The 22,966-nt window shown below is 34.8% G+C and overlaps 1 protein-coding gene across 1 annotated transcript in view; it reads right to left on the bottom strand.

Annotated features, from left to right (window-relative positions):
* Window positions 1-22,966, bottom strand: part of LOC112452471 (titin homolog) — a 47,958-nt gene that overhangs the window by 17,098 nt on the left and 7,894 nt on the right. The window contains exons 10-21 of the mRNA XM_025012701.1: window positions 19,870-20,011; window positions 16,253-16,553; window positions 15,410-15,590; window positions 15,081-15,331; window positions 14,822-14,966; window positions 14,510-14,722; window positions 14,244-14,426; window positions 13,963-14,160; window positions 13,710-13,846; window positions 13,296-13,632; window positions 12,855-13,127; window positions 50-12,753 (exon numbers count right to left, since the gene is read on the bottom strand). Of these exons, the coding sequence (XP_024868469.1) occupies window positions 50-12,753; window positions 12,855-13,127; window positions 13,296-13,632; window positions 13,710-13,846; window positions 13,963-14,160; window positions 14,244-14,426; window positions 14,510-14,722; window positions 14,822-14,966; window positions 15,081-15,331; window positions 15,410-15,590; window positions 16,253-16,553; window positions 19,870-20,011 (15,065 nt within the window). The remainder of the gene's footprint in view (window positions 1-49; window positions 12,754-12,854; window positions 13,128-13,295; window positions 13,633-13,709; window positions 13,847-13,962; window positions 14,161-14,243; window positions 14,427-14,509; window positions 14,723-14,821; window positions 14,967-15,080; window positions 15,332-15,409; window positions 15,591-16,252; window positions 16,554-19,869; window positions 20,012-22,966) is intronic.

Raw genomic sequence — 22,966 nt, 5'->3', positions numbered from 1 at the left:
TAAAGCAGTAGTGTTTATTAAGCAGTAGTTTGCGATATTTAATAATTACCTCACTTTGACGGATGTCAGTGTAACTAAACGGAATAGACTCAGAAGTGTCGAAATTGATACGTGAGATAGCGTCCGCTTTTGTGCGTCGGAGAGGTCGAACGCGCGTATTAGGTACAATAGTGGCATCGCTATCTCCGGTTGAATAGTCTTCGTATTTCAACGAACTGATCGACCTTGCGCGAATCATGCGATATTCTCTTTTTCTGCGTCTTTTGTATGAAGACCCCGTATCGAAATAATACTTATCCATAAAAGGACTACGTAATTTATAATCCCAATAGTCGTCGAGCCTTTTCCGATTTAATGACGTTAAAGAATCTCTCCAGCTGTATGATCTGGAAGTACTACTAGAAAGCATTGGGATACCAGAATCAAACCGAAAAGTATAGTCTCGAGAATAATCGGCATTGAAAAGCATTGAAGTCGATTTGTCGGGCTTGCATGTGACCTCTAACATATTCCTAAGAAAGCGATCGGATTCATTTTCGCGTTTTCTGGACCATTCATTCTCTCTTATCTGTTCTTTTTTTCTCTGCCTACTTCTGAATCTCTCTTCTTCTTGCCTTTTTCGTAATCTTTGTTCTTCTTCCCATAATAATCTAGCAGTCTCATCTCTCCTAATTCTTTTTTCCTCACTTCTTTTCTGGCGCCTTGCCTCGTCCGCTACAGATACATAGTCAGCCATTTCTTTAGCTTGCCTCACAGTTCTGTTCTTTTCCAAGCGCTCTATTTCTATTCTATGCAGCCTTTTATCATTATATCTCTCTTGATAATCGTTTTCCTCTCTCTGTTCTTTGCATTCACCACCTCTATTAATGCGCTCTTCTCTCATATATAACCGATTTTCATCACTTTGCGACTTTCGCTGTTTCCATTTCTCTTCTTCTCTCACTCTCTCCAGTTCTTCAAATTCCGGTTTGCTCTCTTCCTGTTGTTTTCGAAGCATTTTCTCACCTTTTTGTTTCTTTAAATCTTCGTCCATTTGCACACGCAAATTTTTATCTTTTCTTAATGCTAATTCCTGGATTCCCTTTCCGCTTACTTTTTCTTTTTGCTTTTCTTTTATTTGTTTTTGTTCTTGTTCTTCATTTATTTCTTTATATTCTGTTCTGCTTTCGTTTGTATCATCTTCTTTCTTTATGTCATTTATACATCTATATTGTGCCTGCTGTATTATTTCTTCTGTTTTAACAATTTCGTCTTTCTTTTTTTCTATTGATTCCTCTCTTATCTTTCCTAATTTTTCATCTTCCATTTTATCTTTTTCTTGCTTAACTATTTCCTTATCCTCTTGTAAATTTTTCTTTGTCCTTGCTTGTTTATCTCCTGCAATTTTTATTTCCTCAGCCTTAGTTATCTCTTTCCGTTCTTCATCCTCTTTCCTCGATATTTTAACTTTATCTTCTTTCTTTCGTTCTTCTTGTTTCATCTCACTTTTTTCACTAGAATCCTCTTTCTTTTTTTCCAATTTTTCAGTCTTTTCACTTTTTGCTTTATCTTCTCCTTTTATTTTTTCTATTGTTTCTTTGTTTAACTCATTTTCTTGCTTCTTTACTTCTTCTACTCGTTCCTTTAGTCCTTGTTCTTTTATCTTCTCTTCAACATACTCTTCTTTTTTATTCAATTTCTCTTTTTCCTTTTCAAACTCTTCAGTCTTCTGATCTTTTGTTTTTTCGCTTTTTTCCTCTTTTATCTCTTCCATTGCCTCTTGTTTCTTTTGTTCTATCTTTTCCTTCGTCCTTCCTTCCTTTTGTTCTTCTTTTTTCAACAAATTAGCGTTTTCCTTTTTCTGAACATCTTTATTTTGACTTCGTGCAACATATTCTTTATTTTCAAGATTTTCCTGTTCTTTGTCTAATTTCTCATCTTCTTTGGAAATTTTGTGCTTTATATTTTTCTTTATTTCTTTGGCTTTTGCTTCCTTGTCAGATTTCTCTTTTTCTTTCTGTATCATTTCAACTTCTGTTTTTACAGGTTCCTGTTTCTTTTGTTGTGCTATATCAGTTTCTTTGTCTTTTTCTCGCTTTTCTTCTTCTTCCTCTTTAGTTGGATCTCTTTTCTTATATTGTTCCGTCGATTTTAATTTGTCAGTAGCTTTTATATCTTGCTGTTCTTCTCCCTTTTCTTTCAATTGCCCTTCTTTTTTTCCTATATCTTTAAGTCCTTTTACTTTTTTATTTTCTTCTTTTTCTTCGATGGTTTGGTCTGTTTCAGTTTTCTTACATTCATCTATTTCTTTCTTCTCTTGCACAATCTCTTGCTCTTTCTTTCGTTTGTTTTCTTTTTCCTTTCCTTCTACACCTTCCTGGTTTGTTTCTTCACTTTTTTCTTTCCTCATTTCTCCGACGTCGACAAGTTTTTTGGACTCCTGCATTCCATTTTTTATATTTTCAGTTGTACCTATGTTCTCTTGCTGATTTTTAATTTCCTTTATTTTTTCAGTTTCTTTATGTTTTTCAAAGCTATCAGTTTCTTCTATTTTCTTACATTCTTTTTCATCTTGCTTTATTTTTTCATCTTTCTTACTTCTTTCACTTTGCTCTATTTCTTCCTTTACTCGTTCAATTTCTTCGCTTTCTTGCTTTTTATTTATTTCTTGCATTTCTTGAATTACGTCTTCTTTCTTTCGTTGCTCATTTTTATTTTTTATTTGATTAATCTCTTCTTCGTGTATTAATTTCATTGATTCTTCGTAATCTTTTTCTTTGTCTCGTTCTATTTTTTCTTTCCTTTTTTCTGATATCTTTTTATTTTCTTCGTCTTTATCGTTTACTTTATCTTTCTCATTAATTATTGCTGAATCTTTTACCATTTTAGTTTCATCTATCTCTTCTTTCACAGTTTCGTTAGTTTTGTCGTCTTTTTCGACAACTGTCTCAATTTCAAATACTTCTATTTCTTGCTTTACAGATTTCTTTTGAAGAGCTGCTTTGTATCTATTTATTATTAAAATCATTTCTTCCAAAGACTGGTCACATATAATGTTCATCACAGTTTGCAATTTACAAATTGGTTTCTCAAGAATCATTAATCCATCTAGTACCGTTTCTTCATGCCATAATGTTTTAGTTGCTTCTATTGACTCTTGTAATTCGTATAGACACGGTATTAAATTTTTTGAAAGAACACTGAAGTTCGTATGTTGCGATTCCGCCAATGGTTTATCGGCTGATTGCTCTCGCATTACAGCCATAGATTTCTCGAGTTTCTGAAGAGCACTAATCATTGAATTGGCAGTATTTGGTTTTTCTTGTATCTGTATAATACATTGTTTGATATTCTGTAAAGATTTTGTCAATATTCCAAGTGCTTCGTATTCGATACAAATTTCAACGGCCGACATCTGTTGCTGCTTTAATTTATTTTCGATAGATTCGGTTGACTTGTCAATATCTGAAATACTATTTATTATTTTCGTCGATAATTCTGAAAGTTTTTTATTTCGTTGTACAGATACAATTGTTTCGAGCGCGTTCTGCACGAGTTTTAACGGCCTTTCCAAATTGTTTAAATTTATGCTTGGCGATTTCTTTATAGTCGCAAGAGAACATTTTAATTCAGTTAATGGTATATTGAGAATGGCGGATATTGCATCAATTTTCATCGTATCTGATTGTTTAGATACTGCATTGTCGATAATTTTTTCCTTGACAAATAAAATACATTTTTCAAAATTGGACAGAGATTCGATCAAAGCATCGATACTCTCTTTCTCTTCATCACCCAAATTATATTTACTTGTTAGTAACGTCAAATTCTCTTTTACATTAGCAAGTGGTATTTCCATTGTTTTAAGAACTTGAATTTCGACAGAGTCATCTTCCATACGTAATATTGCTGATTTAATACTTTCCATTGGTTTTGCTAATTTTTCGATAATGGACCAGTCTGGTATTAAAGTTCTCGTTTGTTCTTCCACAATTATGTTTTCAGGTTCTATTATGTTACATTGTCGAATCTCAGCAATCGATCTCTCTATTTCGTGCAGAGGAGTCGCTAGACATTCCGTAATCCAATTATTGCTTGCATCTTCGGGCATTGATTCAACATCCAACACCGGCGACATTACTCGTGTTTCTAAAACAGATATAGCACGTTGGAGGTCGAACAGAGGTTCAGCCAATGCACCTAATATCACATCGTTCTTCGATCGATTCGTTGGTGTTTCAATCAACATCTGATCCTGTATTACTGCGATAGAATGACGTAATTCTTCGAGTGGTTCTATCAAAGGACGAAGAATAAATTCATTTTTATTATCGATGGCAAATGAATGTTCATTAACACGTTCAATGGCCATTTGTTCTTGAATAATTATTGCAGCTGCATGCCTTAATTCTGATAAAGGCTGTATTATTGTTTTCATCAAAGAAATATTTTCTTTTTCTGATAAAGAACCTGTCGTATCGTACGGCGGGACTGCTTTTTGCTCTTCGACGATCAAGGCTAGGCATTCTCGTAATTCAGTTAATGGCTTTGCTAATGTTTTCAAGCTAGAGCTTTCATCTTCGGACATCAATACTGCAACTTCGACTGGAGATTCGATCGCACCTTGATCAATCACTACTGGACGCGTAATTTTTGAAGACAATTCATCGATTACATTTGCCCACGTATTTAAAGACGAGGCATCTTCGGAGATAGTGTCAGCCGCAGGCTCCATGATTATCTGCTGATGATTGCACATTGCCATGCGTTCCGTCAGATTATGAAGAGTTTCGGCAAAAGTTTCCAATGCCGAAACATTTTGTTCTTGTACGAGTTCATTTAAAAACTCAGGTGCAGTTGCGGTCACTTGCTGAATAGATGCGATAGAAGCTCTTAAATCTATTAAAGGCTGCGCAATCGATTTCAATAAAGCGTCAGTTTCTGCTTCCGATGTAATATGATCTCCCGCTTCTAATATCACGTGCTCTTGTACAGTAGCAATAGATCTTTGTACTTCCTCGAGAATAGGTTGTAGAGCAAGCTTCTCTAGACTTACAGAAGACAATTCAGTTGTTAATGTGTGCCCATCATGTTCGACAATATGTTCCTTTTGCACCGTTGCGACGAAAGATTTTTCAAGTTGTTGTAAGGGACCAACAAGACTGCTTAAGACAGTGACTGGTTTCCTTATTTCCGTAACATTCAAAATCTCAGATTCTTGCATTTTAGTTTCTTCGATAATTAAAATCTGTTCCTGTAATATTCGCAAAGGTGTAATAATATTTTCTATAAGATGCGCACCTATTTTATTTGATTGTTTCAATTCTGTATTTGTCGTAAAAGCTTCGATAATTCTCGGTCTTTCAACGATTATGGAGCAACATTTCTTGAACTCCTCAATAGATTTGGCGAATGCTTGTAACGCGGACGCATTCTCGATTTCTACGATCTGTTGACCAGCGTTTTCTATTGCATTCAATTGTTGTAAAACTACCATCGATGTTCTTAAATTACCAAGTGATCTCGTGAAATCCTTCAATATTACTTCCTTCAAATCATCAGTATTCTTGTCCGCAAGTAAATTATCTTGGATGAACATAACTTGATCTTGAATCACTGCCACGGATTTATTCAAGTTGTCCAATGTCGACTTGATTGGCAATCGTTGCAAAGCTAGAACGGTTTCTTGATAAGATGCAGTTAAAAATGATTGCTGCAACTCTTGCAATGGTTGTATCATACATTCTAAAGTAACAGCTTTTATCGATTCCTTTGTCTCCAACGTTTGAGATACACGATCTTCGAGTTTTAATATTGCACTTTGTAATTCTTCAATCGGAATAGTCATCGTTTTTAACAGAGAAGTTTCACTAATTGCTTGTTTTGTTATATCTTGTTTAGCTATAACTACTAGTTGATTCGCTGTTTCTTCTACTGACTTTGCAAACGATAGTAAAGTTGATACTTCCTCAATTTCAGTAATTTTATCAATATGATCGACGACTTCTTCAACTGTTGTTAACGGTATTTTCAAATTTTCTAGAGCTTCATTCAATGTTCTTAATACAGGAATATCTTCATTAAAAATTGTTTGCTTCTGAACTACAATGATCGAATTTCTCAATTCTTTTAACACAGGCTTTAAATTCGCACTTGCCAACAAACTTTGATTTTTGCTAAGTTCTTTCACAACTCCCTCCTGCGCGATTGTAAATTGTTGCGTACCTATAACTAATGATTGTTCTAATTTTTCCAAAGAGTCTATCACTGCACCCAACTGAGCAATCTCTCTTTTCTGTTCTGGCAGTTCTAATAATTCGGCTTCATAACTATTAAGGTTTTCAATTTGAGAGAGTGTTTCTCGCAAAATGTGAATTGAATCAATAATTTTATGTAAAATTTCTGGATTTAGCTCTTGACCTTTTGGTTTAATTATTTGCAACGGTGGTACAGTTTTTATTTTTACTTGATTAATAATAGACGTAAATCTTTCTCCAAGTTGCACCACTGATTTAGTAAGATTTTGCAGGATCGTGATCTGTTCGACATTCGATAATTCTGCTCCTTGCTGGATAAACTGACTAATTGTTGGGTCAGATTGAATACAAGTAATTGACATTCTCAAGTCTTCTAATGGTTCCACGATCGATTGTACTAAAAACATTTTAGACGTTTTACTCGAACTGGCTTCAGCCACAGTATTAAGCTGAACTTGTTCTTGAACTGTAACAATGGATTTTTGTAGTTCTTCCAAAACGCTTACGACAGATAATTTCAGTAACGTCACTGTATTTTGTTTAATATCTTCAGTAACTTTCGACGATAATGCAATTTGTAAATTTAATAACGGTTCCACCAAAGCCGAGAATGCGACCGTTTTCTTATCGGAAGATTCTAAAACTTCCATTTCTCCGATTTCGTCAAATGACTTACACAATGCTTGAAGAGAAGAGATAATTGTTTGCAAAGTTTCAACTTTTATTTGTTCTTCCTGAATCATACTGTTTTCAGATATTTGAGTAATTTCTACCTTTTGTTGATCAATTGTTGTTAAGTTTTCTTCAACTTTTTCTAAAGGTTCTACTACTGATTTTATCTTTCCTATGTTTTCAGTAAGTGATTCTTCGATTTGACTAGATTCTAATGAAAATATTAATGTTTGTTGTAGGGTCTCTACTGTATCTTGTTTCATCGAACCATCTATTTCTTTAACAAGTGTTTCATTTAATTCTACTTCTACGGATTTTAAATTATCGATGCTTTTCGTCTCGGTCACGTCCGTGGAAGGCGAACTAGATTCCAATAGCGAAGTTCTATCACATTTTACCCGTTCCTGAGACTCCATAATGGCTTCTATAAGCTCCTCGAGGGGTCGCGCAGTTGTTTCTTCAATGTCCTTCGTTTCTTCCTTTACTTTCGTTTCTCCCTTTATTTCCGTTTCTCTTTTGTCAGTAATACTATCATATTTTGATATTTGCACTTCATTTAGAGATTTAATGGTATCATTAATACATGCTATTAAGGCTTTTGCGATTGCAGATAATGATTCTCCGTTCTTGTCAATATATCTGTCTTCACAGATTGTCTGACATATAGATGCCAATACATTTTCAAGAGCATCTAAAGGTTTGGATATAAATAATAAAGAAGCCATGATATTTATCTTTAATTCTGGTTTTATTCCTTCATGGGTCAAGGAAATGACCGCGTTGACAGCCCGTTCAAAATCAGCAAGAATATCTTTCATACGAGAAAATTGGCTATCTAATAGTAAAATGGGCGAGGAAGCTATTACCGTCTTAATAGAAGTATTTGTAGCTTGTAGATCATTAAGAATTTGTATTAATGCTGTTAATTCTTGTATTTTCCGCTTGTTTTCCTCAGATTTTGAAATCAGAGATTCTTGTTTAGCAGATTTCACAAAATTAATCAACTCTTTTAACGGCTGTGTCAAGTTACTTATTGCAGAATTAAACTTTGATATCTCAGTTGTCAAATGTTTGTGTCTCTCAGTTTCCTTCTGATTTTCTTTGTATTTTCTCATATCTGCCAGATCATCCTTCGTTTGATCAACGGGGATTATTGCTTCAAGATTTTCTAAAACTGGCGTTTGTGACGTTGTAGGTGTACCTTCAATTTCAGATTGAGCAACTTCTTGAACTGTTGCTTTAGACGACGGTATTTCTGTGACCATCATTACGCTCTCAATTTCTTCTTGTGATATCTCTATAATTTCATCAATAACACTCTCTACTTTCGTGATAATCATGCTCGCTTTTTGTTCTACATCAACTGTCTGCTTTATGACAGTTATAGAATCTTTCACGTGATCTAAAACATCTATAACGGCAGAAAAAGTCTCTACGATCGGTGCCCCTTCAGAAGCGCCTTCTTGGACAAGTCCTGTTTTGTAAACCGATAGAGAAGAACTTAGTTCTGAGATAGAGTCGGCTAGCTCTTGAAGCTGAACTATTAAACTATGCGAAATTGTTGACGGTATTTTTTGCGTATTCTCTTTCAGAATTTTTAATGCCGACAGAAGTTGATTAGTCGGATAAAGAAAGCCTTCTACGATTGCCTCTTCGTCAATTAATTCACTACCGATTTGATTAAATTGCGTTTGCGCGAAAGAGATTTGTTTCTGTAATGCTTCCAAACATTTGGACACTATTCCATATGTATCTTTGTCAGCGTGTTCTTCTACAGCTATTATAGCGTTGGCTAAGCGATTCAATGTGCCAGTAAGTCGATGCTGAAGAGAAATATTGGCACTACTAGATCGGCGCGAATAATCGGTCTTACCAATTTGTTTTTGTACCTGTAGAATTGCGGAATTAAGCAACGTCAAAGATTCATTAAATAAGAAGGCTTCTTCCATATTCGCGATCACTTCGACAATATGACAAACTTGTTTTTGCAAACCGTCGACCGCTCGCAAAATAACACTTCTCCTCTCGTCTAATAAAGAAGCTTCAGGAACTAAACTTCTTCGGCTGCTCTGTACCATTGAAAGACAACTATGAAATTCTAATAGGGGTTCAAGAAGATTTCGTAACTCGAGAATCAATGGTTCTCGTCGATCTAACATGTTTACTTCTTGAATAGTAATCTTGATACCTTCTAAAAGAGCAGCGATTGGTTTTCCTAAAATATTCGCGACGTCAGTTTCGAGAGTTTCTTCCGCAGCTTTCTCTAGATCGCTCATGCGTTCTAAAATACTTTCCAGAGGTTTTGAGATGTCCCAGAGGTATTCCAAAATTTTTCGTCTCAATGATATTTTTTGAATTACAATTGGAATTTCCATTTTGATTTCTTTTAACGCGCATAGAAGAAACTCAAATTCCTTTTTTACATTTTCATCTGTATTGGCGAAATCGATTATCTGTTTTATCACGTTATTTTCTATTATACTTAACAATGGAGTCAATCGATTCAGTATCATAAGTTCTGAAACGTCGTGCTCATGCGATTTGGAAAGAAGATTTTGCATGTTTGTCAGCGGCTGCATTAAGTTAGTCAGTACTGAAGATGTCTGATTAAGCTTTTCTTCAAATAAACCAGTTTCTTCACCGTAGACGGTCATTACGCGTATTGTGGAAATGGTCCTTCTTAACTCTTCCATGGAATTAGCTAATTGCGATTGAGGAATTGTAGCAGTTTGTGTTGTTGATTCTTCGAAATCTTCTAGTATATTAGTTATCTCCAATTGAAGTTTCTCCAAAGTTTCGGACAAAATAATGATTAATTTACTTGCATCTTCCTCTCTTTTCTGCTTTTCGTTCTTTATAGTTTGTAGAACAATATCATGGGTTATGTTTTTAGAATTATTTTCTGTTATAGTTTGCTCAGTAAGCAATGCAATAGATTCGGCTTCAAGTGGCGTTGAAGTAACTTCCATAAGAGTACCTGGAATTGTTTCTCGGGAAGCTGTATTAGCTCCTTCTTCTTCTTCTTTTTCTTCTTCCGTTTCTACGTTAAATATTTTAGCATTTTGTTCCAATTCTTGTTGGTAAAGAGTATCTTTGATTGAAACCGATATTTGACTTTTGATTTGTTCGATGATATCTATTATCGGCCGTAGAGATTTTTCTTCCGCATGTTCACGTAGAACATCCATGATAGTTTGCAGAAGGTATTTCATAGGATGATCCAAGTTTTCTAAAATTAAAAGATCTTCCGGTTCGTGATATGTAGAAATAGCGTTTTTAAGCCTTACTAGTGGTTCTCGAAGATCAATCAGTGCGTTTATCAAACTTTCATCACTTGGTGATTCAGAATATGACGTTTGAATGGCAATCTGACTTACATCTCTCTTCAATTCCTCGATTGTTGAGCTCAGTGCAGATTCTGTTTCGTCTTTATAATGCTTCGCACTGCCTTCAGATGTAGCGGATAACCAATTTTTAATAGGATCCAAAGAATGGCATATTTTACTAGCCAAATTGGATTTTGAATTACTTCTCTCTTCTGTATTTTCTCTCTGAGATTGTGTAATACTTTCTTCCTGATATTTTTTCTTTGATATTTCTTTCGCTATAAGAGCTGCATCCTTTTCTATATCTTCCAACAATTCCAATATGGGTACCATTGATTCGATCGAAGAGTCGCTTTCAATTACATTGTGAACTATCTCTTTCAATATACTAATAGGATTCATCAAATCATTAAGAATTTGCTCTTCTCGTGGTTCGTGCTTTTCCGTTAATAAATCTCTTTGTAGATTTAACAATAATTCATTTAGTTTGCTAATTTCTTGAGTTATCTCATCATCGATTGGATTTTTCAAATTAGCGATTGTAACAGCCGAAGACCCGATTGATTGACGTAATGCCTCAATACTTGTAATTAAATTATATGAGGCTATGTGCTTTTCTTGCTTTTCTAAAACTGATGATAGAGCAAAATGCACATTGCTTAAACTTTGGTCAATATTTAAATTTTTCAACATGTGTTTTTGAATCGCTTCGGTTTCTGATAATTGTTCCACTAATTTTGACATTTGTTCATCGGTATCTTCCAATATTTTGAGAGTCGCTTCTACCCGGGAAATTACGTCGTAATTTTCAGAATTTTTTAATATAATTGCAACGACACTCTTTAATTTTAAAATGGCAACATTTATTTCTTTTATCATTGAAAGTTCGCGAAAAGTACATCTCTGCAGTGACGTTAAAATTGACTGAAGATCCAATAAAGGCTCCCTAAATTCCATCAAGCTGTTTAATGTCTCATCCTCTTTCAACGTCATCGCAGTATGTGCTGTGTGAGATACGCACTCTCTCAATTCTATTAAACATGCAACAAGACTTGACGGTGTTAAAACTTGTTGTGACTCACTTGCTGCGGTGGATCCATTTACCGTAAGTTTCAGTCGTTCGATATAATTTAAAATCCCATTAAACATCGATTGAATATCGATTAATGGATCTACAATTGCCTCAGCTATATTTTGAAACTTGCAGGAGAAACCGGAGATTGACTTTATCGAAGATAATTCTTTGGTTCTGCTAGAAATGTTACAAATAGGATCGCTGAAATTTTTCAAAATTACGAGCATTGGTTGCAAAGATAGTACGTTGAGATTTTCAATAACATCTGACAATTGAACGATGAATGGTTCGAGAATATTGCAAATGATTTCTACATGTTCCGTTGATGTAATTTCATTAATTTCTTTTAATAACGAACGCAGAGGTATTTCCAGATTGGTCAAGGTTTCAATGTCTGCGTCTGTTCTTCCTGAAATCTCCAATAATTGACGTATATCGTCAATCCGCTCATAAATACTTGAAAATTGCGGTGCACTTGCGGTATCGAGCACTTTTTCATTAAAAATCTCCAAAGCCCTGTGTAGAGTTGTTCTTGATTCTGAAAGAATATCTTTTGCCGATTCTTGAATCTCTTCCGAAACATGGCTGTAAACTTCTTTCGCACTTTTTAAATTATCTGACAATTTTTCTTCGGTAATTAATTCCTTTATCGCTTCAGTTCCGTTTCTGTTATCTTCCGTTTCTATTTTCTCAACTGATTCTATAAGTTGACGTTTTATCTTCGCATCAACTTTATCTTCCGATCCGCTTCGTCTTCTTCGCTCGTAGTCGTTAGGGCTGGAATATTCTTCGGAACTATTTTTGTCCTTCTGTTGCTTCTTTTTACGTTGCTTCTTTTTAGGAGCATCGATCATTGAATCGAAAGAGGAATCACCACCGATTCCATCGTCCAGACTGGAACCGGTTGATCTTCCTGCGCTTAAACTGCGTTTTCTACTATCTGCCGTTTCGTGTTCCGATGTCATGTGTTTCTGGACAAGACTCTCTGTAATGGAGAGATGGGCAGAAGATAAAGCGTCCGCAAAAGTGTCGCTGTCATCCTGTTTCAAAGATGAAAGCGGGGACAATGGTGGGTCGTCTTTCTGTGCGCTATGGAAACTCTCAGATTCTATTCGTTGGCTTTTTTCGCTTTTTGATGCTGATAGACTCAGTGATTTTTTTCGAGGTGGCCTATTAGGAACTGTTTCGTCCTCGTTCGCATTGTGTCGAGCTGATCTTTTCAAGGAACCTCGGGAATCGCGTTCAGGTGACGAAAGAACATGCGTAACATCATCCATAATGGAGACATCTTCGAAATCAGCTTCTGTCCGTAAATCATCACCGTCTTCCGCGCTAACAAAATAATCAGGAGATACATCGATCACTACAGCTTCCATTAATAAATTACCGGTCGTAGACGTTTCTTTGACAAATCTCATTGGTGGTAGCTCAATCACATTGTGTTCTATACAAAAACGCAATCTTTTAATATATAATTATTCTTAATATGTGTACTATTACATTTTACCTATTGTGAATCAACAAAAATTAAGTTAAATCTTTTACCTGTTACATGCTCAGACAGCTGATCGGCGTACATCTCAACAATCTGTAGTGCCTCTTCCTCAGTTAGATCAGGCGTTTCGTATAAGCTCACTGATACTTCTTTGCCGTCAAAGCTAAAGGACACCTCGCCCCGTTCGTCCAAAGTAACAGAATGATCCGTTTGCGGTGTGTCATACAGTTGAGACGTTCGTTCCTCATGTATCGTTGACAACGATAAGTTTCTCGCTAGTTCGTGACCATTTGACGACTGAATTTCTTTTGCATCTTTTCTGTCTGTGAGATAAATCAAGTTATAAAGCTCGCTTGGGATACTATAGCAATATAAAATGCGAAAGTAACGGAATCGCTAAAAAGTTTTTATACTTTTCATACAAACAAATTATTATCCCTATAAAAATCATACAATTTAAAATTGCTATGTGTAATGCGCAAAGGGATTACCTTCGAATCCTAATAAAGACGCGGAACTACTGACTGTTCCCATGCAATTGGTAGCTTCGCAGGTATATATTCCTAAGCAGCAAGTGCCATCCTGTCCGGAAATGATTCGATGTATATCACCGGGCTTGAGTTCAACGTTGTCTTTATACCATTTTAAAACTGGCTGTGGAACACCGATAACCTTGCACTCTAAATTTACAGCGCCTTCTTCCGATAGAATTGCGCGTAAGCTTTCGAGAAATTTCGGTTTTTTGTAATGTTTGGGAATGATTAGCTTTAAGAAGCAGGAAGTGACACTGTGGCCGAAATCATTTGCTGCTACGCATTTCCATTCGGCCTAAAGAAATGCAGAAAAAACGCTCATAAATGTCTTATATCACAATAAATATGATTATATATTTCATGAATATTCACTTGATCAACAAATTCGAGCTTTTGCACTTCAAAATGGCATGTGCCGAGATTTTCTTTTGCTACGTGATATTTGTCAGATTCATCCATGAACGCATCATCTCTATACCAAGAAAGAGTCGGTTCTGGTGCTACGCTTACTAAAAAAAAGAAAAAAAAAGAAATACGTTTATTAGTGTAATGTAAAACCGTGTGAAATAGAATAACAGTCATTTAACAACTTGTTTATTGGAAAGAATAAGGAAAATATGACTACCTTGTACTGTAAAGCGAAAATCTTCGTTTATCCTTGCCTCACAACTTCTGAGACTTTTTATAAACTTTGGTGGTTGATTAGTGCTCAAAAGCTGGAAACGTTCTTCTTCGTTTAATTGATTTTGTATGTCTTCGATGGTTAATTCAGCTGTACTTTTGGCTTCGCCCATGCAATTTCTCGCGATACAGCAATAAGAACCTGAATATTTTCGAATAAATCTATGCTCTAATAGAGACTAGAGAAAAAGAAAAGGATGTGTAATAAATTTAGCGAATACTTACCTAATGAATTAGTCCCGGTTAACTGATAGACGTCCCCTGGTTTAAGTTCTTGACCGTCTTTAAACCATCTCAGTAATGGCGTTGGAAAACCTACAACTTTGCATTCGAACGAGACAAGACCTTCTTCCGTCAAGATTGCTTTCAGATTTTCCATGAAGCGCGGTTTTCTGTAGTTCCTTGGAACTTGTAGAAAATAAAATAAAATATTGTTAAAGAACGATTGTGTGTGTGTATAAATTAGCTCTATCTATTACTGTAATACGTACTAGACATTGCTACATAACAGCTCGTAAATTGCTTCATATTGTCTTCGCTGGTAGCAACGCACTTCCATTCACCCTCGTCCATGGCTTCTACTTGTTTTACTTCGATTGAATATCCTCCGATGCCATCCTCCATTACATGATACTTTTCGTTGGGCTCAACGCGGCCTTCTTTGTTGTACCAGGCGATCGCTTTCGGCCAGGGTGGTACTTGAACTATTATTATTGATGTTCCATATACGTATAATATATATCATATAAGCACAAAGTAATTATTAGTAAAAAAATAGAAAAAATGATTATTAATTAATTTACCGCGACAAGACAATACGATAGTGTCTCCGATCCGACAACATTTGTCTTGAAGTATTTGCTTAAATATCGGAAGTGGTCCAGATGGTGCCAAAGCATCTGCCGGTTTCAATGAACCTTCTCGACTTCCTCTTCCAACTACGTGAACCTGAGATAAAAGAACGACGTGTCTACGTTCCGTTCAATAAAATTGATGTTGAAAAATGTTGGAGGAGGATTGTTACAATTGTTATTGCGCAATCGTAATAGCGAGCGCATTTACTTTTGAGGAGGAATAGGCCGTTCCCATGCAATTGACTGCCTCGCAGGTGTAAACACCGAGAGATGTTGGATCATCGGGATTAGCAGTCAAAGCAAAAACATCGCCAGCTTTGATTTCCTTGTTGTCCTTAAACCATCTCAATACCGGCGTAGGCACACCGATTACTTTGCATTCCAACGACACGGTGCCTGTTTCAGTGAGCAGCGCGCGAAGTTCTTCAACAAATTCTGGCTTTTTGTAAGCCTTGGGAACTAAAGATTGATTGCAATTAATTTTAACCGAGCTAAGTTAAAAACGTTGAATAAATGCAGGAGAAAATTATTGATTACCAATGACGGTGAGAGTGGATGTACACGAGGATCTTCCACTATGATTCTCCGCCATGCAGGTCCAGCATCCTTGATCCTCGACTGTAACGGGGGCGACATCAACACAATGAAAATTTCCTTCGTGAACGAGAGAGAACCTAGGTCCATCGTGAATAGGCAAGTCATCTTTATACCAAATTATCTGAAATTAGTAAATTTAATTTAACTGTCATAAGAATTAAATTTTGTTGCTACTACTTTATTGTAATATTGTATATTGTATATATCACAAATACGATTTGCTGTAACACGCAATATGCTATAGTATAATATATTAGGCTACTTTGTGCATGGCGGAAGAGAGGCATGCGAAGAAATTTCGGAATATATATCCCTTGGCATAGTATGCGGGCATGCGTAATAATAGTATTAATACGACGCACAAGAACGCGTAACCAGCTTCCTTTACTCTTCATCGTCTTTCGTCTTTCGTCGCGAGTTCAGGTCATGGACCTCCCGGTGCTCATCTTAGTTCGCCTTTCCCGTTTTGCCCGGTACTAGGATAGAAGGAAGAGAAATGTCTGACAATAAGTCACTGCTGGTACCATCAGTTTCACCTTCCGGGTTGATCGTAATAGTTGATACGTACTATACATTATCCGTCTATATGTTAAGCCCGGACGTCTCTTACGTCATGTTATGGACATATGGGTATGTTGCCAAATAGAATTTTCTTCTCTTGTTAATATACAAACTATCGAATTAAATTAACATTCTGATACACGTGCAAACAAATTGCCCTCTGTTAGTATTTCTTGTTAACGTTATTGCTATATATATATATATATATATATTAAATCGTACCTTCAAAGTGGTTGAACTTTGAATTTCTACGAGAAATCTGGTTCGAGTGCCAACCTTCACCGCAAGATCGCTCAACCTTCTCAAGAAGACAGGAGGATCACCCTCTTCGTAACTTGGTTCGCTGACGCTTAAATGAATTTTCTTTAAAGCTCCTTTATCGTTTTCTTGTTCGAGTCTCGTTGCTACGAGAGAATAGTAACCCGTATCATTTTTACGCGATTGCTTCAAAGCCAGTTGAACGATATTGCCTCGCATCGACAATTGATAACGATCCGATGAAATTGGTAATCCGTCTCGTATTCTGCAAATTTGGTAAGAATAATATTGATCTATTTTATAAAGGCGAAAACAGAAAACGTAGCACAAATTTATCAAGTACGAAGATCTTGTAATGCGGCAATGTATAATGTAGATGTCAATGAATTAAAATGCAGAAAGTAAAACTGTTTAAACAATACAAAGCACATCCGCGTTTATTAGTTTAATCTATCAAATTTACCTACTTGTACTTTCTTTCGGGACTATGGATTCAATCAGATCGACTGTTACTTTCGTCGAATTTATTTAACGTTTATTTATTATATTGTTTATTACCAGTTTTACTCATTTTTAATTTTATACATGACTCGGATTGTTTCCAAATTAATTCAGATCAAGTTTTAGATGAATTTACGCACTTAATGAGTAATTGATTTAATTCTACCTAATGCAGAAGTAAATTATACTAAATATGTATACGAAGAGCAATTTTTTTTACTAAACATTTCCTTCACCTGCGTAATTGGTCATTTATGTGTGTTAAGATTTATTTGTCACAAGTGTGTGACAAATTAAATTTTAGATTAAATTTAAATAAAAAGGGAAAATTGTTATGGTTTTTATTTGTCAAGAATGTCTATTATTTTCCCGCGTTTTCCATGTGCGCGTGTTTTCACATCTATGTCTACGTAAAAATATATTGTACATTGGTCCGGCATATTTTGGTCAACAGAATGATCTAGAGTCTTGGCATTGCTCTACTGCCCTATTTTTGTCACCTTTTTCGCAGTGTGACGAGCTCACACAGAACCGAGAAAAAAAGTCGTTTACGTCTACCAAGTAGACAAGACATAGGATTTTTTACTTTTTTCATATAAACAAATCATCATTCGCGTTGTTTAAAGAATAGTATGAACGTAGAACGTTCCTAAAAATATCACACATCAATGTATCAAACATGCAATTTGATGCAACTGTGTGCATCTGACGTGAGAATCTGACGTGACACGACGTCGTCCTTCAGTATAACTTAATTTCTTTTGTCCACTTTACATATTATTAAACACGTAATTTTGCACGTAATATTTATATATTCAATAATATTATGTTTGTTATATAATTTAATTTACTACTCAATCACCAATATACAAACTGATATTATATTACCTACAAAGTACGAATACGAATGATATATTAGCTTCAAGAAAGTATAATTGTTTGTAGAAATATTAATATTAAATTAAGAACTTTTTTTATTCTCCTACCGGTATTCCGATCCATCGGAGGAGGATCCAGTAATAACATTCTTTTTACCGTTAGTGCATTTACAGCAATCACTTCCCATGATGAATCAAAATGAAGAAAGCAATTTCTTGTTTTAATATATATATCAGAATGCACCGTCGATGAGGTAACTGCCATAAATTGCCCACAATCTTTTACAAACACACAACATTTCGGCTTGATATAAGATCTATCTTTAGAGATTCTTCAATATCATTTTATCTCTGTACTTTTCACATATATCTAGAAATGTGCGAATTTTGCGAATATCAACAATGATTTGTCATATATTTTAGTTTCCGAGGTATTGATCTGCCGCGTATAATCTTCGTTCATGACACTGATGCGAGCACCGCGTGAGCGATAAAATTAGCGGGATACACATTGGTCGATCGAATTCTGACAGCGCGCGATGGCGCTCTGCAAATTCGTTTCATTGAGGCATCGGTATATGTCTCGAATCTATCGAGGATTTCACAGTGCATTGATTTAGATTTAATTTTATATCATTAAATTGTGTTAATAGTTGCGATAATAGTGATAACTTGTCTTTCGATAATGTCCAATTTTTTTATCTCTCCTCGTTCTTTCATGTCATTATCTTTATTTTAAAGTTTACAATCGTGGATTTTTGAGCCTCTTAAAAGATTTTCTACCCAAAGATAAAATCTGCGACCGGGAAGTGAATTCTTGTATATTTTTAGTTAATAATTTAACTCAATTATTTGTATTTAAGAAATCGTTTATAAGAAATGCACAGCAAGAAAAAAATAATTGACCGAGCTCCAAATTACAGTTTCAACAATTACCATGCAGTTTCAAATTTAATTGAGTCCACAACCACCTTTTTAACATCGATAAGGTAAGAGACGCGTACCAATGCACTCAAATCGAATGATTTAAAACCCTTTCTTAGGGATTCGTCGGTCGTCGCGACGCTCTCTCAGCGTCAGACTGATAGCGAAACGCCAACGTCAAACTGTCCCCTCCTAATTTTCCACCTCCATCAACGAGTTCGTTGAGATAGTTTCGAGGAACTCTAAGCAATAGGCATCTCATGCTATCTCTTGCTTGCTAAGAGCTAGTAAGAGCCAACCGAGGCATATAGCTAGACCGGGCGGGAGCCTCTTTCATCTTTTCGTGAAAATTTCAAGCGCGCGATGCGGCGCGGCGGTCGAAATTAGCTTACGTAGAGTAATATGTTCGTTGCACGAAGACGGATATAGAAAGTGGCAGAGAAATCAAAATTTTCATAATTTACTCGTATTATTATCGTGATATTGTGTCTGCGTCGTTATTACGATAAAAATATTCTGATCCAAGAAATATGCGGAATACATGATTTCACATTATAAATTCGATTAACACTAGCATGACGCGTATGTTAAATTATTGTAATAAATGCATCAGGGGTAATATGAACAGCAATCTGCATTTCTTTTATTTCCTTGACACGACTTGATTTTCTTAAGACATTGCATATATAATATGTATATGTACCTACATGAATCGGAATATTATAATAATAATAATCGTTATTATAATATTTAGTTTTCTCGACCTTATTCAAGATATAAAACTTAAGTAAAGTCACACGGTGCGTTTTAAATATATATTTTGAAATTATAAATCGGATCGTTCTGTCTTTTTAAATCAAGAACTACTTATCATTACCTCTAGTCTTTAATGATCAATATCGCGCGTATAAACTATTACAGTAGCGTATTGCCCATTTTCTTAGGTTTCTTTTATTGATGTTTAAATTAAATGTTGAAAGTACGAACATATTGCTCACATTTATTGGCAAAGTGATGATCCATGCAGAAATATTGAGTGAGGCTACCTGCGGCAAGTAATTCGGTTCTCTGAAATTAAGTGCGCGACAGCTCAAAATAACTCGCGTTTGATCCTTGGCACGTCCCAAGGTTCTACATAAAATTAAGGCCAATGTATGAGAATGAACGATAACGCGTAAACTGAGTATATTGTTTCCAGATTAAAATATTGTAGTACAACAAAAACACATGCAAAGCTGTTAACATTTCATTCTGTAAAATATCGTTTATTATACTTACAGTTCAAACCGTAAGTCATCATAATTTTCGAATAGAGCCAATTTCAGTTCGATAATGATATCTTCGCCTACATATCCTTGAACTGACACTATCTGATCTTCTTCGATCCATTCTGGTGGCCCTTTATTTTTCAGCGTATAATCTGCGTGTATATTTATATTGCACAGTATTAATTAATTATACTATTGCGTTTTAAGATATATAAAAAATTTCTTATTAACTTTAATGTCAGTTTCTTATCGAACAAACATTTTTTTATCGATACACACTATGACGGGAGGAAACTTTCTGTCGAAAAGCTACCTGCTATTTCGAGACTCACGTGTTTTGCAAAATGGCTACAGGAATGACGGTAATACGTACACGCAAAATAATAGCACAAATGTTGATGATTATATAGCAAAAATGTGATAAACCAAAGCCATTTAAGAACATAAACCGTAAAGCGGATTTATCTAAATTTCAAAGATCCTTATTTTTGTTCGAAAAATTGCTTTTTCTTGCAAATTTTGTGATGTTAAGTGCTCTCCGTATTTCGATTAGACTCGCCGACGCACACTAAGATTGCACCATTAATATAAATAAAAATTTTTATGTTTAATTAGTAAAAATTTTGGCAAAAAACTCCGTCGATTTTGATATTGAATCGATTTGTAAAGATGTCATTTATTAAGCATGTTTTATAAAACCAAATATTTTTTAAAACATTCCTTCAATCACGTGTTTTACATCAGTCGTAAAATATCACGACATATATATCATATATATATTAGAATCTGTAAAATTGACAATAACTGTAGTATCAGAGGCAAAACTTAGCAATGACGCTTGATTACAAGAATTACAAGAATCTTATATATATAAGTATAATATACAAGTAGCTAATCATCACTGTTAATAATAAATATTGTATAATAATTCTGCACACACACCCACACACACAATTTTTACTTATTTGTTTGCATTAATTTTTTAATTCACAATTCTTAGGCCAAGTTATTATTTATCATATGTATTTTATGTATTTTATCTATATATTAATAACACTTACACGCTTGATATCTTCTTCCATCCTCTTATTGTAATACTTTATTTATACATTGTTATATTTATACAATTACAATTGACAAGCCACACACATACACACATACACACACACACACACATCGTTTTTTCATTACAAGAATGTATAAAAGACATATATAAGATTTATAAAAATCCGTCATCCTCCGTCATATTGTCTATAAACCGGCTGTATCGATTAAGATATCGTTTTGGTTCGTCGTTGCCGGCTCTACCGGCTACACCGGCAAACACGTTACGACAACTCAATTGTGCATCTTACCTGTTAAGGTCATCTCGTTAGATGTTACGTAGAACGTTCTTTCCGTACGTTGACATTACTCGCGGAGGGTCGAAATGCATACGCGCGTGTATTAGGTATTCAAGAAGACCTGCACCGTCTTCCGCCACCACCGTCACCAACTTGTTTCTGTCTTGATCCTATATTAATACAGCACACCCTATGCTACGACGTCTGACGGTAGGAGGCCCTGCTCCGTTCTAAAATCGTCTCGACGCCGCGCTCTCAACTTCGTCGTTTTAACGAAAGAAGCACATGCGCCGTATGAGATCTATGTACAGTACCCTCTCTTTTACGCGTATATCTATTCTCTTTATCTCTCTTTCGTTGATGTAACTGCCAGTAATGTTCATAGCTCTTCTCCTTTTTATTTTCTTATTCTATATATCATATACACACATCGAAATCACGATTAAGTAATTAATTAAATTTAATTTAACACCAGAGTGCAAAAAATATCATTCGTATTAATAGAGACTTTGTGTGGAAAATATATACAAAGATCTAATACTGCGTGTATCTATAAAATAAGTACAAAGCGCAGACAATTTCAGAGAATAATGTATAATTACCAATATGAAAAACTGTTGTATGTACAAAAAATTGTTTCAATATATCCAATCAAAAATATAAAATAATTGTGCATTACAACATAAATAGCGTTAATTTCTGTAAAAAGAAAGATTTAGGTGAATAAGCATTAATTGTTCAACATTTCATAATTTCAAAACAGTTAAAAATGTTTTTCAAAAACATGTTATATTTAAAAAATTGTGCAAAATAAAAACAGGAAGTATTATAAACGTTTAAAAAAATTCAACATTTTTAAACCCACCCAAGCTAATACAAAGTTATTGAAATGTATATAATATATACATATAATTGAAATAAAAAAAATATTTAATGCAAAAACTTGAGACTGCTGGAACAAGAACAGCCGAAATAAATGCAAAAATATGATGCACGATGTGTGTGTGTGTGTGTGTGTGTGTCATGTTCGGGTCTAAATTAAAAACATTATTTGTTTTTATTACCTCATTATATTTCGAATTTCGAGATTAAGCAGCACCAAGTTTCTTTAATTAAAATTTTTTTTATTTTAATTAAAAATTATATACCTACTATCTTTATATTAACAATGCCCTGCATTTGGAAACGCAAGGTGTGACTTTTTAAAAGAACTATATAATAAAATGTTATAAAATGTGCTGTTACAAAATAACGACCAACGAGAAAAACAAAGCTCCGAATCACCCGATACTAAACGAGTCTCAGAAAATATACGTTGATACAACTATAACATTTAAATGTTTCACAAATTTCTTAATGTCTATTAAATAATTAAAATTTTTTTTAGCAGAGTAATGTAAGTTGGTTTTGTCTTTGTTACTTATTGCCAAAAAAGAGAGATAGAACGACGTTTGTGTCGACATGTGTCGCTGTCGCTTGCTGAAAAGCTCCCATTGTAATGTATCTTGCTGTTTCACAGAAAACACGTATATATTAATAAGTCCCTTCAATTTTCTATGGTGTCATAGTGAGCGTGAGAAATGAGTTGGAGCGTTTTGCATGCCGCATACGTGTGAATTACTTGTAGTTAATTTAAACCAATATAATTAATAAATATAATAATAATAAAAGAAATTTCATATTTCAATGATAGGTTAAAATTAAACAGAAAAGTTTATTATTCTCGACTACAATTGGCAATACGTATATTGAAACGTTACGACG

This window comes from Temnothorax curvispinosus, unplaced genomic scaffold (genome assembly GCF_003070985.1).
Source record: "Temnothorax curvispinosus isolate PA1 unplaced genomic scaffold, ASM307098v1 QBEX01003408.1, whole genome shotgun sequence".
NCBI classification, from domain to species: domain Eukaryota; kingdom Metazoa; phylum Arthropoda; class Insecta; order Hymenoptera; family Formicidae; genus Temnothorax; species Temnothorax curvispinosus.
Note: the sequence above shows the minus strand (reverse complement) of the source record. Positions and strands in the feature narration are given on the sequence as shown.